This window comes from Morus notabilis, unplaced genomic scaffold (assembly GCF_000414095.1).
Source record: "Morus notabilis unplaced genomic scaffold, ASM41409v2 Scaffold3154, whole genome shotgun sequence".
NCBI lineage: Eukaryota > Viridiplantae > Streptophyta > Magnoliopsida > Rosales > Moraceae > Morus > Morus notabilis.
Genome location: NW_010358632.1, coordinates 19,583 through 38,362, shown reverse-complemented (window position 1 = coordinate 38,362; position 18,780 = coordinate 19,583). Strand labels below are relative to the sequence as shown.

At 34.2% G+C, this 18,780-nt stretch overlaps 4 protein-coding genes across 5 annotated transcripts; 2 read left to right on the top strand and 2 right to left on the bottom strand.

Moving 5' to 3' along the window:
- Nucleotides 1-5,035: 5,035 nt before the first annotated feature.
- LOC21386145 (growth-regulating factor 2) lies at nucleotides 5,036-7,776 on the top strand. The gene is made up of 4 exons (XM_010092880.2): nucleotides 5,036-5,874; nucleotides 5,986-6,138; nucleotides 6,247-6,634; nucleotides 6,857-7,776. The coding sequence occupies exons 1-4, from the start codon at nucleotides 5,604-5,606 to the stop codon at nucleotides 7,500-7,502; spliced, it is 1,458 nt and encodes a 485-aa protein (XP_010091182.1). The 5' UTR covers nucleotides 5,036-5,603; the 3' UTR covers nucleotides 7,503-7,776.
- A 1,475-nt stretch (nucleotides 7,777-9,251) lies between these two features.
- Nucleotides 9,252-12,110, bottom strand: LOC21386144 (protein IQ-DOMAIN 14). Of its 2 annotated transcripts, none has more exons than XM_024162207.1 (5): nucleotides 11,662-12,110; nucleotides 11,169-11,513; nucleotides 10,814-11,044; nucleotides 10,580-10,699; nucleotides 9,252-10,066 (listed from the first exon to the last, which is right to left on the bottom strand). In XM_024162207.1, exons 1-5 carry the CDS (start codon nucleotides 11,797-11,799, stop codon nucleotides 9,335-9,337), a joined length of 1,566 nt encoding a protein of 521 aa, XP_024017975.1. In that variant the 5' UTR covers nucleotides 11,800-12,110; the 3' UTR covers nucleotides 9,252-9,334. The 2 variants fall into 2 exon arrangements, with proteins under 2 accessions (XP_024017975.1, XP_024017976.1); XM_024162208.1 differs by having other exon boundaries at nucleotides 11,169-11,510.
- Nucleotides 12,111-15,155: 3,045 nt separating this feature from the next.
- LOC21386143 (small heat shock protein, chloroplastic) lies at nucleotides 15,156-17,421 on the top strand. The gene is made up of 2 exons (XM_010092878.2): nucleotides 15,156-15,538; nucleotides 16,816-17,421. Exons 1-2 carry the CDS (start codon nucleotides 15,268-15,270, stop codon nucleotides 17,250-17,252), a joined length of 708 nt encoding a protein of 235 aa, XP_010091180.1. The 5' UTR covers nucleotides 15,156-15,267; the 3' UTR covers nucleotides 17,253-17,421.
- Nucleotides 17,422-17,830: 409 nt separating this feature from the next.
- On the bottom strand, nucleotides 17,831-18,367 carry LOC21386142. The gene has a single exon (XM_010092877.1). It carries the CDS (start codon nucleotides 18,365-18,367, stop codon nucleotides 17,831-17,833), a length of 537 nt encoding a protein of 178 aa, XP_010091179.1.
- Nucleotides 18,368-18,780: the final 413 nt, after the last annotated feature.

Genomic DNA, 18,780 nt, shown 5'->3' with positions numbered 1-18,780 from the left:
CAATAATGAAAGAAAAGTGAAAGTACTAAGTTGATAAACATTAGAAGAGAACAAATAATTGAAGAGGGATCAATTGAGAATAGGAAAAGTTGAAGGTGGTGGGGCTTGGAGTACAAGTGAGTGATCCCAAATAGAAGAGAGGATGAGTAACAAAGAGGAAAAGGAAAAAAAAAAAAAAAAAAAAAAAAAAAAAAAAAAAAGGGTCTTCCCTCTATAGGATTTTCCTATTAGCGTATATTTTTTACCACATCAAATAATAAGAGAGTTTTTCTGGCAAACTAATCTTATTAATAATGTCAGTTTGTAACTATTAGATCATATTAAAATAAAAAAAAATATATAAAATAAATAGTTTTTGATACATATTTAACATTTAAAAATAAAAAATTACCAATAGTTAATTTATTCTAGTCATACAAAAAAAAATCTTAAATGAAAAATATATATATAGAATATTCCAAACCATCAGTGAAAGATCGAACCGTTGGACCCGACGACCCGAATGAAATTTAATGCTGGCCCAAAATAAGGAAAGGACGGCCCAATCCAGCTCGCCCTAAAATTTTATAAGATATTTTTTTAAAAATCGTGTTTAGACCAAGCTGGGCTAGTAAATAAACTTTTGAACTTGAATCATTGGTCAGGATCGACTCAGAGATTAGGGTCAAACCGGGCTTAAACTAACAATAATGAGTCTTAAGCCGACACGTTTAGTTTGGCTTAAATTTACCATTATATTCTGACACATATGTGACGATTGAAAACAGAATTAAAGTTTATTCTTTAAAAGTTTCTTCTACAGAATCAAAAAATAAAACTAACAGTAATTTTTTTTTTAACCGGTTAAATTTATATTAAAATTTATTTATTATACATATTTTTTTAATATCATTTAATTTTAATTAAATTTAAAAGTCAGAAAATTAATTATTTAGAACGGCTCCTAAACAAATGAAGTGATGGGGACAGCCCATTTAAAACACACAAGAGGAGAGAGAAAGTGATAGAGAGAGAAGTTTGTCTGTTTGCAAGTGAAAGGGACGGTCCATTTACCTCGACAGCAATGTGTCCTAATCCTTTTGGTTTCTAATCAATGCAATGCTGTCCTCCACTTTTCCCCAAGCTGCCACCTCATTCTTCCTCCCATTCCACATTACCACATTCCATTACCTTCTCCTCACTCCTCAATAACCGATTTCTATTCTCTCTTCCTTCCTCTTTCTTTATTTTATTATTATTCATTTATTAGTTTCATATTCCTTTTCTCTATTGTTTAATGTCATTGTTTTTTTTTTTTCCCTATGAGTTGATTTTGTTTTACCCAATCAAGGCTTATATGTGTATTAAGTTATCGGTTCGTTAATTTTACCGATTTAAATTTTTTAATTTTAGATTTTTATAATAAAATTTTTTAAAAAAATATCAAATCTAATTTTTTTTATTACAGTAAAAATCTCTCAAAAAATATCACATCTCAACTCGAATTAAAAATTTAAGTTCGTGAAGTGAACGATGCCATCATTTATTTCATCGATTCGAGTTTTACTACAGTAAAAATTCTTAAAAACAGTTACATTTAACTTTTTTACTGCAGTAAAAAGTTCTCACATAAAGTTACATCTCAACTCAAATTAAAAATTCAAATCAGTGAACTAAACGAATCTTAAAATGTCAATTAGTTTTTTTCTATTCTCGAATTTATGGAGCTAAAAGATTGAAAATTGTCCTCACGATCTTTTTTTTCTTAGAAAAAGTATTTTTATGTATACATAATTTGTGCAATCAATCCTTGCAATTTCCAACGCCTTTCCTAATAATATACAGAAATTGTGCAATTATTTGTAGCTATTTTATTATTTTTTTAAAGAAAAAAGCAATACTCTATTAGGACTTGTCCCCTTTTCTAAAGAAAAAAAAAAGTAATATTATCGTATTATCAAATGGCTGTTGCGCGGGTTTTTTTTTTTTTTTTTTTTTTTTTTTTTTTTTTTTTCAATCTCTACTCTCTGATCATTATAGTACCAATTTTATGTTTTCCAGTTAATAAATAAACAAGTTAATAAAAAATCCCGACCTTTGAAAACTGACGTCAAATATAAGAAAATGCATATAAAAAAGAAAGAAAATTAAAAATTAAAATATGCGTGTTATAATTTGAGTTATAATTTAAGTTATATGTATGAGAGAAAAATATTATAATAAACAAATTAAATTTTTAATTTTTATAAAAAAAATACTATAATAATAATAAACAAGACTATAATTTCTTAAAAAATGAAAGAAAGATAAACTTATTCCAGATTCTATGTATTCTATTTTAATATTTTTACTGGTTAGTGGTTATTAAGAAAACACTATTATTTTGTCTTCATTAATGCTTTCAAAAAGTACTTTAATTTTAAATACTGAGAAAGAAAAATGTTCTTAATGCTTTTTAAACCAAAAATATAAGCAAAAATAATGCGAATTGAGTGATAGTGCTCTGTGGTCGGACAGCGGAAATCAGCCAATGAAATTCAAGAATTAAGACACGTGGGCACGGGGATCATCCGTGGTGTGTCCAGACTCCAGACAGCAAAGTAGAAGAACAACGCGCGTGAAGAGCGCGTTGGGACATCCATAGAAACATTTTGGTTGATGCAAGACGGCCCACTTGGGCCCATTGCGATTACCGAGGGCGACCTTGATGGTGCCTATAAAACGACAACAATGACGCCGTCTTAACGGCGTTTTCCGTACGTGACGCTAGAAGATATGGATGCACATCCCATTATCCAACTTGCTTGCTTGTCTTTTTCCAAGCAAAAAACTTTGGTTTGGTATTTTCCTTTTCTCCCTAATAAAAAATCAAACTTGCTTGATAAAATTTCCTTGCATCGATCAGTAAAATAATTTTTTTTTGAAAAAAAAAAATGAAAGTTAATTATGTGCAAAATATTTTAGTGAAGAAAGCTCAATATAAAGCACATGGTAAACACATATTTTTTGGCCCCGTTCATTTCGCTGATTCGAGTTTAAAATTCAAATTTTGTTACAGTAAAAGCTCTTAGAAACAATAACATTTAATTTTTTTACTACAGTAAAAAATTATCACATAACATCACATCTCAATTCGAATTAACAAACCGAACGGCCCCAAATAGAGAGTCATATTTTAGTGGCGTAAATACTATAAAGCTCATCTCTTTCTTTCCTCAAAACAAAGTCCTTACTAATTATAATATCATAGTTGAGGTAGTAACTAAGAGCAAAAAACTAGTATTATTGACGAGTTATGTGGTGAAAGTGAAAGGCAAGTTTTTTTTTTTTTTTCAAAAGAAAAATGTGTGATCTTTAAGCTTCTACCATTTCTAGAGAATATTGTAGAATAAATTTAGAGTATATCGTGTTTATGTATAACTTTTAACACAAGTACATACGTAACATAAATCTAGAAGACACAACATGACATTACTTGAGGGTGAAGATACATACATCTATCGAAAGCATTAGGATTTGAGGAAAGGAGTTGAATTAAGTTCACGTGACACGCACAGCAAAATTTCAAAATGTCGCCCACTTGTCTTGAGGAGTTCTTATCTCTATCATTTCTCTCATTTATGTCTCCCATAACGGCAATTAAAAAAAAAAAGAAAAAAGGAAGTGTCTGTTGGACAGGTGGGGGTGCCCACAAATAATTGTCTCATTTCTTCATTTTGCAAATAACACCAATAAGAACTTGATAAATGTCTTGATGAGATACGGCAAAAAAAAATATCGTGTAGTTTTAATTAGGATTGACAATTTAGGTTACAACATGATAATATGAGTTGAAATCTGCACGAAATTAAAGGGTTTGTGTTGTCTTTAAATAGATTTAAATAAAAAAAGGGTTGAACCCATTAGACACGATTAAATCAAAGGTCAACACGACATGAACTCTCCAACACAAAATTAACCTAAAATAACCCGTTTAATAAACGTGTCATAAATAGGTTGACACGAACACAACACATTTTTAACTTATTTAATACATGTTTTATTTAGGTATGTATAAATATATATTTTTAGAAAAAAATAGGTGATATATAAGGAATGTCTTAGGGTTTCCTCACATTTTTATGAAAATTTTCTTTTAGTTTACTATTTTGCTATATTGTTAATTTTTTAATTTTTTAATATTTTTTATCATTAAGAATTGAATATATACAAGTAGTAAACATGTTTGCAAGTTGACATGACACGTTATTGACCTATTTAATAAAAGAGTTGATCTTGCCGTGTTTGTGTTAACTTTGTAATAAAATAACGTGTTTAGATTTCTTATTCTGACACGATTATTAAATGGGTCGTGTTCACGGTAATAGTTATAGTGTCAACAGAAAGGCATAGCATGACAACACAAATTATCACATCTAATTTTAGCGACTTTAAAAATCATAAATCATATTAATAACTACTTAAAGTGCATGTTTAGAATCGTTTTTAAAAACGATTTTTACGTATTTTGAGAAGCAAAAATTAAAAACGAAACGACATTTATTTAACAAATATTATGAAAACGAAAATAGTTAAAATAATTTTTGTCAAATAATTAAAAAACGGTCAAAAATTATTCACTTTTTTATTTTTATGTTTTAATACTTATTAATAATGTTATAATATATTAATTAATAAATATAATTTTATTTTTTTATTATACTAAAAATAATATTTTAAAAATTTAACAAAACGTAATTTTAAAATTACTCAAAATAATCTTATTTTTAATGTTTTAAAATTAATTTTAAACGCACCCAAAAAAATCTTTACGATACGATTATGTTGAAAACGCACGATTTGTTCGTATTAGTATTTTTTTTCTTCATATTTTATTAGATTTGTTTATTTACAAGATCTTTTTAATAGGGATTTTAGTAGGGTGTCTTAGCTTTACATGCAGAAAACGACAGATCCCGCCACAATAATTATGAGAGAGAGAGGAGAGAGAGAGAGAGAGGAGAGAGAATGGTTGCTTTTAGTAGGTTGTCTTCTAGTATGGCGTGCGAATGTTGGAAGCATGGAAGCAAAGCAAAGGCCGAGGATGGCGGCAACCCATTCCTCTCTCTTAAAAATCCCCCATATCAAACCCGCATCTCATCCTTCCTCTTTCCCCACCAACTCTCTTCCAAAAAGATAAGACTTTCTCTCTCTACAAACTCAATATATCATATATAGCTATGTCTATAGATATAGAGAGAGGAGATATTATATAGGTCTTACTCCTCTTACCTAACGTGGTCTATTTATTTCAAACAAAAAAAAAAGAAAGAAAAAAAGAAAAAAAGAAGATTTTTTTTGCAAGAATCAAAAAGAGCTTGTGGGTAGAGAAAGAGAAGACGGTATTTCCAAATAAGGAAAGTAGTTTATAAGTATTATTTGGTTTTGTTACTAGAGTGAGTTGTATTATATAATAGTATTACTTGTCTTTGGCGTTTCAGAAAAGAAAAACCAAAAGAAAAAGAAAAAATATATACAAACAAGTACTAGATAGTCACGTTCTTGTGCCGCGGAGAGTAGAGTTGAGAATCATTGCCTAATAAGCTCAACAACTCAAACGACCACAAAGCATAAGCAAGTCGACGATGATGATGATGAGGGTTCATGATGATGATCGTGTTCATGATAATCAGCACCGTCAATTTCCATCATCCCAAAGAGGAGAAGCAGATGGGCCTACAACTACAACGACACCTCGTCTTCCTCCTAGGACCAATGATATATACGATATTGTTGGTTCTCGTATTGATCATGTTTTTGTTAGTGGCGGTTGTTCAGCTCCACTGCAGCAGCCTTTTCATACTCGTGCTTCTACTTCTACTTCTATTTACAGTACCGCCTTTAATAAATCCTCTGGTCTGTCTGTCTTCTCCCTTTTTTTTTCCTCTTTTTCCTCAAAGATTTGATCTTTTTCTTCTGCGACATGTTGGGTGACTTTTTTTTTTTTTTTTTTTTAAATTTGAGCAGGAGAAAGCATAGGATTTCCTTTCACAAATGCACAGTGGAAAGAGCTTGAAAGACAAGCCATGATTTACAAGTACATGGTGGCTTCTGTTCCCGTTCCTCTTGATCTTCTCCTTCCCATCACCAACAGAAATCTCTGCCCCTCTTCTTCACCCCGTAAAGTTTCCTCTCTCTTTTTCATGATCTGCTTTATATTTACTGTATTATTGTTTCTCAGCTAATAAATAAGATGTTTTTTTTTTTTGTTTGAATATTTGGATGCAGTGGTTAATGGGGGAGAGTTGAAGCTGAGGTTTTCAAACGGGGCAGATCCAGAGCCGGGGAGGTGCAAGAGAACGGACGGCAAGAAATGGAGGTGCTCGAGAGATGTGGCGCCTGATCAGAAGTACTGCGAGCGTCACATGCACAGAGGCCGTCCCCGTTCAAGAAAGCATGTGGAACTTCATGTCAATAACAGCAACAACAACAACGCAACCTCAAACAAAAGGACTCGTCTTGATCATCATCATCATAATCATCAAAATAGTAATAATGGTTCTGCAACAACTTTGTCAAGCTCTAACTTCCTTGGAGGATCCGCTCTTCTTCCATACCATCCTTCCCCTGTTTTTGAATCCCTGCCTTCTCATCTTTCCTCAGATAAGGAGCCCAGGTTTGTATCAGAAGACAAAAAAAAAGTTTTATTTTTAGTGGTTTCTGAAATTGATGTCAATAGATTTTTCCTCTCTCTTAGTTGTGTTCTGTTTTTGCTTTCTTTACTATTCTTGTTCAAGGTGGGGTTTATAAAATATGCAGAACAGTGTTATTCAATAATTTTTTTCTCTCTCTATCATCGACTCTTTTTTTTTTTTTTTTTGTCTTTTAATTATTGAAGGAGCTTAGAGTGGATGATGAAAGGAGGAGAACATGTTCCCATGGCTACTTCTTCCGACCCAACTTGGCTTCACCTAATGAATCACACCAAACTGGAAATGACCTCAAAGCCGTCATCTATGGAAGAACCGTTTCTGAACCTTAACTCCTACGCAAACTTCACCACCGGAGAAGAACACGAAAACGACAGAGATTGCGCCTTGTTTCTCAACCCGGATAACGTCGTTTCGGACCCACCAAGGAGCTTCATTGACGCGTGGTCGTCCCAAACGCAGGAAAGCAATCATCAGGTGAAGAAGCTCTCGCCTTCTTCTTCTTCTTCGCTCACTCTCTCAATGGGCAATAATAATAACGATAAATCCCCTAGCTGCTCTTGGCTCAGTCCTCCTCTTACTTCTTCTTGGGTTGGTTCGCCGCTTGGAGGGCCATTGGGTGAGGTTTTAAGGCCAAGCACAGCCTCCGATCCGCCTTCTCCGTTCACCGGAAATGGAGACTCCGGCAGCCCTCCGGCGACTGTTGCGTCATCCCCATCTGGGGTTCTTCAGAAAACGCTTAATGCCGCTTCTTTGTCTGATAGCAGTGGATGTAGCAGTAGCAGCCTAGCTCTTGGAAGTTCCAATGCGAAACCTGAGATTTCTCTGCTCTAGTTTGGCCAAAAGGACACAAAACACAAGCGTGTCTTGTGGTGCTTAAAGCTCAAATTTGGTCTTCATTTTGTTTGCTTTGTTTGATTAGCTTAAGTAGTTAGTTTAGTTTGTTTGGTTTTGGGATCTTTAAAATGTTTTTTGTGTTGAAGACTTTCAGCAAAAGAGGATTCTAAATTCTGTGTGTGTGTTTTTTTTTTTTTTTTTTTTTGTCTGTTGCCAAGCTTGCTTGTATATTATTCATGTTTTTTTATCACTATATGGACTGTACTTGGCTTCTTTTTGTCGGAGGAAAAAGAAACTGCTTAAGTTTTCAATTTTAATTTTATTATAATTAAAAATTCTCATAAAAATTATATTTAAACATATAATTCAAATTAAAAATTTAATTCTCATGTTTAATCTGTCCGACTTCAGTAGTATATCAGCTGTCAACTGATGTGCAGAATATATATTACGATATGAAATGGACTTTTAGAAGCTAAAGCTTGTTTTGACTGATAATTAAGTCCAATGATAGATAAAAGTCAGAATTTTGAAGCTTTTCAGGGTTGTGTTTGTCCTGTGCTTGGTTTGGCTAAAAGGAAAAGTGGCCCGAGGCTACACTCCTATGAAAATCAATGGGTACTTGAAGCAAAATTTTGTTGGGCTTTCCATTGCGTTTGGTATTTTAGCCACAGCTAGAGCAAAAAAACATATTTGACTTTTTTGAAAAAGCTGGTGGGCACTGAAAAGGGCGTGTCCGCTTGAATGTTCGAGATATGGTGAACATCTTGAGACCCTGGCTACGCTTGCTTAGATCCTCACTTTTTTGAAGAAGAATATTTAAGGGCTTTTTTGGATAATGATGCAGAAATAAGATCTCACTTCCGTGTGTTTTAAGGGATTGAATGATAGGACTTAAATTAGATACAGAACGAGGTAAGTTAAAAATGCAAATAAACTCCAAATGGTGTTGGGCACGACGTCTTGTAGACGTGGTTCTTGCACGAAAGAGGAGCCACATATAGAGTTCACTTCTATTAGTTATGGTGACTCGTATTAATAGAGCTTAATAGCATTGCTGATTGTAAATATAGCGTGGCTACTTAGACCTCGTGGATTTTGAGTTTTCAATTCGAGCTGAGATGTGACATTTTCTGAGAGCTTTTAACTGTATTAGAAAAAGTTAAATGTGACATTTTCTGAGAATTTTTAACTGTAAAAACTGAAAACTGAGAACTCGATTCAGTGAAATGAACGAGGTTAGTTAAAAATATTCTTGATAAGCTCTACCTCTCCACAGTTGTGTTTAGTCTCACAAGCTCTTCCCAATTACTAGGAGATTTCTTCTGATCTGTTCTCCAGTTTTTCCCAATGGTTGGTGTCAAATTCTGCTTATGTTTTCCTTGGTTTCTGGTATGCCTGGTTTTTGTTTTTAGTCCTTCGTCTGTTCTCTGGTGCCTAGCAGATTCTCTGTAATGAATTGCTTGATTACCAACCCAAAAAAAAGATAGGAAAATGTCAAGATCACAATTAATGGAGAAAGGGTGAGGACTCTGTGCACATGTACTTTTGTCATCTTTATTTGTTTCTCTCAAATCTCAAATTCTCAATCTTACTACTTCCTGCAAATTTTGAAATGCACAAAGAAAAGAGCACTTGCGAATTTCTAGATTAATGTTAAGAGCTTTTTCTAATGAGACAACAAAAGATGGAACATAAATGGATACAGAATAAGAGCATGTCCCATAATTACATGAACAATGTTTGTTAATCAACTGAATACATAGGACATAACAGCATGGATACGCACTCTCACTCTCACTCAATGACCAGCCCTCTTCTATAAAACTTCACCTCAGCCACCTCCTGAGCTCATTGTTTCTCAGTGGAGAAGTCTCGCTGTCCGAACAGCGAGAATAAGAGACGCTTGCCCTTCGCTGCACCGCCATCGGATGGCTCCGGCTCACTCTCTTAGCATAACACGGGCTCTCATTTGACTCTGGTAGTACAACCGGGAACGACAAGCGTCTCCTCACAGACCCAGTTCTCTGTTCCATTTCGAGGTTGGCCAAATCAGGCCTTTGCCTCGGCGCACTTTGCGACCTCAATCGAGCCTTGACTGACGCAGTCGACGCCATGTAGTTTGGCGTCATTGGATTGTTGTTGTTGTTGTTGTTGTTGTTGTTTCTAATGTCTGCTCTAGCGTTAGTGAAACGAGGGCTGATGACCGATTGATGAATGTTGTTGTGGGCGTTTCTTGGTCTAGCAGGGGACTGTGTGAATGGTGATTGGAGTGAAAAGTTGCTGTCATGGGATTTGTGGGCAAGAGAAGTGAGAGAATATAAATGAGGACTTTGTTGTTGTTGATAAGAGGAGTGATGATAATATTGTGATCTGTTTTGGGAAATCGGAGTTGAGTAAGAGCATGGTCCATATGTGTCAATTTCAACTGTTTTTATCGGTTCTATGATCTGATCACATGAAGTTCTTCCTTTGCTCTCCCAACTAAATTGCTTGGATCTCCTTATCCACCCTTCTGGATCTGGTTCGCTTTCAGCTTGCTCGCAGTCTGTTCTCCACATCTTTCAATACAACAATGCATATAATAGTACAAATCAAAATATATTTAGCTCCCATTTGATTGCTGATCTCATTTTTCTGTTTTCGAACTATTAGTTTCAGAACTAAGAAAATTGATCAGTGATTGAAACTGCATTTTGGAAATGAAAATATAGAGAAATGCCTCTTTGATGACTATAAAAAATATGTTCATTTTTAAAAATGACATAACCACTAAAAGGTAAATTGAGGGGGCACATTTTCTATTTTTTTTTTTCTTTTGAAAACATGTCTGTGCTGTTTGCTATCTCGAAACAGAAGATAAATATTTTGCTCGGGGGAATCATTTTTGATGTAAGGCTTGTCTCAAAGCACAGTTTTAAAAAGAGACCGCCAAATTAACATGTTTTTTCTTATGTTGGTCTGTTTTTATGTTTTCAAAATGACAAACTGAAACGAGGACAAAGCTAAACAGACCCTTAAAAATATTGAGGAAAAGGGTTCAGTTAAAATGTTGCAGCTTAGATCAGTAATACCTGGTGAGAGAAGGCATGAGAAAGAGCACTTTCACGTTTCAAGGCAGCTTCTCTTGTTTTCGCCAACAAGGCTTCAATATCGTCCCATTCTTCTGAATTAAAGCTACTTTCTTCTCTAGCCTGCAATAGTCTCACCAAATACTCTATAAGAATACTTGTACATATATAATTATATAGTGGACAGATCAAAAAGACTATAACACAATTGATGTGGGAGATAAATTGGTATCTTACAAGTGATTTCCTGATACCAACACGATCATTTGGTGATCTAGACAGAGAATCAACACTAGTTCCTTCATAAGAAAGTCTCTTGGCAATTCTCTGGTCAAGCACTCTAGCTTGGACTCTAAGCATAGCCTGCATGCACTGAAGAGTCATCTCTGCCCGCTTTCTAACGTTGTGGCCTCTCACTAACGCTTGTAGCTTAACCAGCCCTTTTAGTGCTCTAAGAGCTCTTCTTGCCTTTCAAAATAAAAATAAAAAACCAAAAATAGTCTCAAAATGACTTTACTCTCGTCACACCAAATAAGTACTTGTACTTTCATTGACATATAGTCATATACATTTTTTTTTTTTCATTTTTTACCAGATATCCTCTGAAGGCTGTTTGAATGGCAATGGCAGAGAAGTGTTCTTTGATATTGTATGAAGGCCTTGTTAGGCGAATAACTTCTACGGCTGCTTGGGCCGTTGCCACTGCGGCTTTAGCGGCAGCTGTTGTGGCCATGGCCACCGCAAGCGCATGTGATCTCTCTGCAGCCTGCCGTTGATCATCATCATAAGCGTGATGGTCAATAGAATGTACATGAGGATTAATATTGGTCTGCTTGGTCACAGCAGTTGTTGTTGCTGTGACACTAGCAGTGTGTTGTATGACCGTTTGCTGCTGATTCAAATGCTTCCTGAAGATCCATCTGCGCTTTCCTCTCTTCTGCCCACACAAAAAAAAAAAAAAAAAAAAAAAAAAACAAACAAACAAACAAAACACAAAAAACAAAAAAGATTTATTTACATACTTCTCTTAGGACATTAGTAAATAGTAACATATAAGATTTGAGATGTACACAAAAAAATGTAACCTTTTCTTCTTCGTGGTCTTGTTCATGCTCTTCTCTTCTTCTGCTGCTTCTTTTCTCACGAGCTGCTGCTTCCTTAGTAGGAGACCTGAAAGCCCTTTTGACCACTGTCAACCAGGAGCTTCCTCCAATCTTCCCCATAAAAAAATTGTATGCTTTTAAAAGACAAAGTACACTCAAAACTACACATATTGTAACACCATGATTTCAAAAGCAGGAATACTGGGAGAATTTGTTTTTGTGGGAGCTTATTCTTGATTTTGTTGTCTGTTTGAGTAGTTGGGTGGGCTTTGAATGAAGGTAGAGGAAGAGATATTAATGAGGGAAAGGGGAAAAAAAGGAGAAAAAAAAAAAGCAATAATAATGCAATGTCTGCAAGTGGACAGTGTTAGTCCATGCATTTGGGAAGAGATGAACGTTTCATAGCATTACCATCTTGGCATCCAATTAGACTGCTGCGCCACATCCTCACTCTGTGATATATATATATATATATATATGATATTATATGATATGAATTATGATGTTCTAGAAAAAAAAAATGTTGTTTTGTAGTGGCATGGGGGTAAATTTAATGTTGTGTGTGTGTGTGTGTGTGTGTGTGTGTGTGTGTGTGTGTGTGTGTGTCAGGTCAGAGTTGGAGACAACATGAAAGAGTTCCCTTGAGAATGATGAAAGCATATACAAAGGAGTCTATATCTCTATAACGTGAGGGAGATGGTACTTCACTTTTACCTTTTTTTTGCTTTATATGTCTTTGTGCTGAGAAACTCTTGCAAACACTTTCACGGGTTTGGGAATATGCCATGGCTTCTTTGTGGAAGAGAGAGTGTTTTTACTGTTATCACTCTAATGCATGGAAGGAAGAACAAAAGTTTTGAGTGGTATTTTAGTAAGATGAGACAATATATTATATGTAGAAAAATATTTCCCATTATCAATCAGAATAAGGAGATTTTGAGATATATATATAATATACATACACACACGGTAGCTTTATTGTACAATAACATATGTGATTTATTGATTATACTCTTAACATATAACATATGTGATTTTAGTCATATTATAGCTCTATTATACCATATCATACGTGATTATACACCATCAATAACAACATGCCTTCTTTAAATAGTTTTCTTTACAATTATGTTATTTTGAGATACACATTCCTTCTTTTCTTTTTTTCTTTTTCTTTTTGGTTTTACTATATATGCCACCGTATTTATTGTTGAAAGTTACTGTCATAGACCAGTCAACACTTTATAAGATTCTCCCACTTTTCTTTTTGTGACCTTTTTCTTTTTTCTTTTCTATTTTCGCTTACTTTAACAAGCTTTAAACGACAACATCAAATTTGTTGCTTGCCTTAAATGTCCACCTCCACCCCTTGATGAAACGCGGGAAAGTTTTTATATCACAAACTTTGTTGTTTATTCGTCTTATCAATTGCCAACTTACAAACATATATATTTTTTTGTTTTTCAATTATGTTTGTGTAAAGTAATCCTCAACTGCTCCGAAGAACAGCATCTAGGATACTGCAATTACGTTGCTAACGTGTTGAAAAGGATTGGAATGTCTTTGGGATGGGAAATCGTGCCCAGCCAAAGCCAAATAAATAGTGCTATCTATGGTTTGCTTACCCTGTCCCTGTGAGACTGGGGAAGTCAGAAACTGTTGTTGGTTCGATACTAATCTAGAAAAACAAACGATGTGGTCCTCGGCCCATTATTGAGGATTGAATTTGATAAGAGTAACATACAAAGAGATGTTTGTCCGAATTCTTGGGCTTAGTGAATTAAAACGTGGGATTGTGTTTCAGCCATATCTTTCTACTCTTAAAAGTTTTGGCCTAGAAACCAGGGACAGAAGCTGCCATCATGCCATGGACCTGCATTAACTTTGTCTGGTTATTGTAGCAGTAAAAAAATACTAGCGTTACTTTTTTTGTCAGTCTCTATATTTATTATTTAACACGTAGACTCAATTAATATAGTATGTTATTATATAAATAGAAAATAAGGTAGTAGAGTTCACATGTCAAATAGTAAACTTAAAGAGTGATAAAGAGAGTAACAGCCGGGGACATAAGCTGCCATCATGCCATAGAACTTCATTAACTTTGTCTAGTTATTGTAGTAGAAGAGAAATATTAATATTATTCTTTCCGTCACTCTCTATATTTATTGTTGTTTGACACGTGAATTCAACTAATATGATATGTTATTGTATAAACATAAAATGAGATAATAGAATTCACATGTCAAACAGTGAACGCGGAAAGTGACAAAGAGAGTAACAAATAAAGAGTCGCGCTAGTATTTTACTATGGTATAAATATACAAAGCAGTCAAATTATGTTGATTTTTCTTTCCCAAAGTTCCATATTGTAGGGCGCGTTTGGAACTCACTCTAAAATGATTTTCATTTTTGTATGAAAATGAAAACGTTTTTAATCTCAGACATAAATCATTTTTAAAAATGTGTTTAATAGTTTTATCTAGAGATTGTTTTAAGTGTAAAAAACTCATTAATATATATATCTCTCTCTTTGCTCGACGACTAAAAGTCATTTTTCATTTCTCTCTCATTTTACACTAAACTAAAAAAATCGTTTTCATTTCCGTTTTTTTGTCTTTACTGCGCCAAACGCCGTTTTAAAAACGTTTTCATTTTTCTTTCTCGAAAAATGTAAAAAATAAAAACGGGATCAATTCCAAATACAGCCGTAGTTTTGCATGAAAGAGTTTCGGATTAATATAATTTTTGGATTATCAACGCTCATTAGCTAGGACAATAAGATTGTTTACTTTGTAAGAGAAGATCTTAAGCAGGATTCTATGATTTATTTAATAAAGAGATATTTAATCCAATCGGAATTATATGAATACACCGCTCTCAATTTTTATACAAGTAAAAACAAAAACAAAAACAAAATCCAAGTTCATTTGGTTCATGAATTAGAATCATGAGATTAGAATTATTTTCGATTTACGTGTGTTTTTTGTGAGAGAAAATACTGTAACGAACCATGAACTATGATTCGAATCAGAGAATGAATCCTCCAACCAAACGGGAAGAGATTTGAAGAAAACGACTAAAATCTTAGTAGACAAGTAGTTTTCCATTGTTGACATGTCACATGGGTCCCAAACATCAACGGTGAACAACAAAAGAATTCACCCCCAGTTTTGGTTTACAAGGATTCAAATGAGAACAAAATACTACTATTTGTGATGGATAAGATGTACATCAAAAATATCAAAAAATGGACTTCTCCGGAAAGAATGAGAAAGTTGTAGTAATTATAGAGAAAGTTGTAGTAATTATAGAGAAAAATTAGTTGTAACCGCACAAGTGTTCGGTCCAGAAGTTTCACAAACTCTCAAACGTTCATGACCCATCTCCAACCTTCCAAAACTTTTTAACTCAAAAATAGTCCAAAACCCAACATGCCTATAAATCATCTCATTGTCAAAGCAATTAAATTAAGATCCAAGAAAGCTTACTTCTCTAGACCCACTTAATTTCACTCTAATTAGCACACTTTTTTTCTAAATTGTGTATCACTTTCTGTTTGTGTTGCGAGTAATTAATTAATTAACTATGGCTTCAACATTGATGTGCTCACAAACTTGTTCACCTTTGCTAGTAAACAAAGCCGGTGGCGTCTCGCACAAAGTAAACAATAGTAGTCTCGCCCCTTGCTTGGCCACTTTTCCGAAAAGGCGGTATCAGCTGCCGGTGGTGAGAGCTCAGGGCGGCGATGGCGGCAAGGACTCGTCGGTGGACGTGCAAGTCAGTCAGGGCAGTAACCAAGCATGTAATGCAGTGGAAAAGAGGCCTAGAAGATTAGCCGTTGATATTTTACCTTTTGGTAAGTGTATCTACACGTGATTTATTACAAATGAAGGCACGTTTATTTTATCGATATAAGTTTAGAATTTAAATTTTGTTACAGAAAAAACTCTCAGAAATAATTATATTTAATTTTTTTATTACAATAAAAAAATTTTATATAAAATTATATCTCAATTCGAATTAAATATCTGAATCAACGAATTAAACGAAGTAAAAATATACTTGTTATTAGCAAGTACGAGTTCTTTTTGACTAATTTACATGTTATCAAGTGATAATGTTGGATGAATTTGACGTATAACGTTGTTTGATAAAATTACGTACTTAAAAAAAAAGATTCAAAGAAAGAGGGAAAAAGGAAAAGAAAAAAGAAAAAAGAAAAAGAAAGAACACAGCTCCTCAAGTACTGAAAAGCCAAAAGCGAAGAGCAGGAGGAACAAAGCTAACCTTGTCATGATGCAGTTCAATAACCGATGTGTTAAGATCAATTGACTAACAAATTTTAAATGGTAATTATTGTTGTGACAAACCTTAAATTAAACGGATTCATCGCACTAAATTAAAATTTAAAATAAAATATGAATAATAAAAAAATTAAAATTTAAAAAATATGAGAATTTAATTTGATTCAGCCAACAGGTTTAATTTAAGCCATAAGGCCAACAACTATGTCAATATACAAAATATTAGAAATAGTATTTTAAACCCATAGTCGTATGTGAAAAAATAAAAATTTATTTTTATTCTAACAAAAGTTTTGGCAAAAATTAAAAGATTTTTAAAAAAAAAAAAAATTTTATAAATATAAATGTGTTCAATTTAAAGTTATCCTCAAACTTGCATTTGTAAATTCCATTCCTTGAACTACCAAAACGTCTCATTTAGGATGCGTTTGGTTAGTAGATTTGTGTCATAATTCGAATCATAGTTCGTAGTTTGTTACAGTATTTTCTCTAAAAAAAAATACACATAAATTGAGAATAATTCTGAATCATGATTCTGAATCTATGAACTAAACGTCCACTCATTCGCTTTGCGGATTCGAGTTTTCAATTCGAGTTGAGACGTGACATTTTCTGAGAACTTTTAACTGTAGTAAAAAAAGTTAAATGTGACATTTTCTGAGAGTTTTTAATTGTATAAATCTAAAACTGAAAACTCGAATCGGTGAAATGAACGAGGCCTTAGTTTTCGTTAGATTTTAAACTCTGTGTCATATGGCACTCTTCTAGCGTGTAAATTTCAAATAATTTGAATACAATGTGTAACAAATTTTGGACATCAAATTTTCAGGACTATTGGACCCAATGTCCCCAATGAGAACCGTGCGCCAAATGCTAGACACAGTGGACCGTCTCTTGGAGGACTCCTTGGCATTCCCTGCCCTCAAACGCTCACCGGCCGATCACGTCCGAGCTCCGTGGGACATCAAAGACGACGAGCACGAAATCAAGTTGCGATTTGACATGCCGGGGCTCGACAAGGAGGACGTCAAGGTCTCCGTGGAGGACGACGTGCTCGTCATAAAAGGTAAGCACAAGCAAGAAGAAGAACAACAACAAGAAGGCAAACAAGAAGAACTATGCTTATGCTCCTATGACACCCGTCTCCGGCTTCCCGACAACTGCGAGAAGGACAAGATCAAGGCCGAGCTCAAGAATGGAGTTCTCTACATCTCCATTCCCAAGACCAAAGTGGAACACAAGGTCGTTGATGTTCCTGTTCAGTGAAAGCTTCTGAATTTCTCGACCTCTTTCTGGTGTTTATGCTAGTAATAATTATCTTCTGTTTATCATTCCCCTGTTTTTACCCTGTTTATATATATGCAAAAAAAAGTGTGTGTGAATGGCAAAAGGACTGGTTTTCTGTTGCGAAATGCATATGAGATGAAAAGCTATTCCGGAAGCTAAATCTGTCTACTTCTGTTCTTTTTTCTTTTTTTTTTTAGATTAAATTTATACTTTAAAAAAGGTTTTTAGTTTACGTGTTAATGTTATGCTGCCAAAACCTCAAAAAGCAATATCTCATCCGATAGCAACTGAAGATTATGATAGAGAACGTCACGGCCCTTGAACATATAAACTTTTATATAAGATGGATGATTGATTAAATAATTTTAAAAATTTCATGACAGAAGAGAAATTAACCATACAAGATTAAATGCTATGAACTATATTTTATTTTTCTGTTGATGGCAAGTACATCATACAAAACCATGCATCTGTGGACTCTTGTCTGCTTTTGTTCTTCAACCATGCATATTTTTCTTTACTTACAGAGGAGGCTAATTCCTATAAAACATCATGAATTATTCAACACCTTCCGGGATCGATTCGAGTTTCGGTTTCCAATTCTCCTCGGAATGATGATGGTGATCAACAGAAGCCGTAGTATTGCACAAAGATGTCTTCTTCTCCATCCCAGAAAGCACATCATCAACCGATATTTTCTTCGCTAAAAGCTCTTTGAGTTGTTGCTTTGTGATCACAATCTTAATCCTCTTAATACCATCACCTTCACCTTCTCCTCCACTTGATGAGTAGTCCTCGTCCTTAGACTGAAGCACATAATAAACTTTCCCTATCTTTAGCTCGCAATCACTCGGAAGATGCTCCGAATTAGCTTCTTTCGATAACCCGATACCGGAGCCTCCACCGTCGCCCCTGCCGGATAACCTCTCCATCACATCTTTCACAAGAATTGGCGACGTGAATGTCATGGCCTGCCCATCAGTCTTCACAACTTTCACCACTTTTCCCCTTCTCTTGGCATGAGAAGAAGTTGATATTATGATACAAGAAGAAACCAAACTTGTTTTGCAAAGAGCACATGAAGCGTTTCCCATTTCTTGTAAGTTAAGCAAGGGTAAAAGAGTTGTGAGAAGAACTATATATGAACTTTGTTGAAAAAGGGTTTTCCAGTATTGGAAGGCCAAAAAAGAGGGAATTGGGTTTTCATAAAATTATGTCAAAAGAAAAACAAAAAAAATATGTCAAACACGCATGCAGAGGATGGTCGGTTAGTGGAGAGTGGCGATATATATATATGACTTTACTGCCTATAATATAGTTTATAGACTTGGGATGACTTTACAAGTGGTATATAACTCTAACATGGTAGGATAGGCACATCTTTTGACTACAAAATTATGATCATTAACAAATTTGTCTTGGAGAGAATGTCTGATTTCTAGTTTCCAAAAGCTTTTATGCTGAGTGTATATGAAATTATGAAATATCTTCTTTTCTAAAAGAAAAA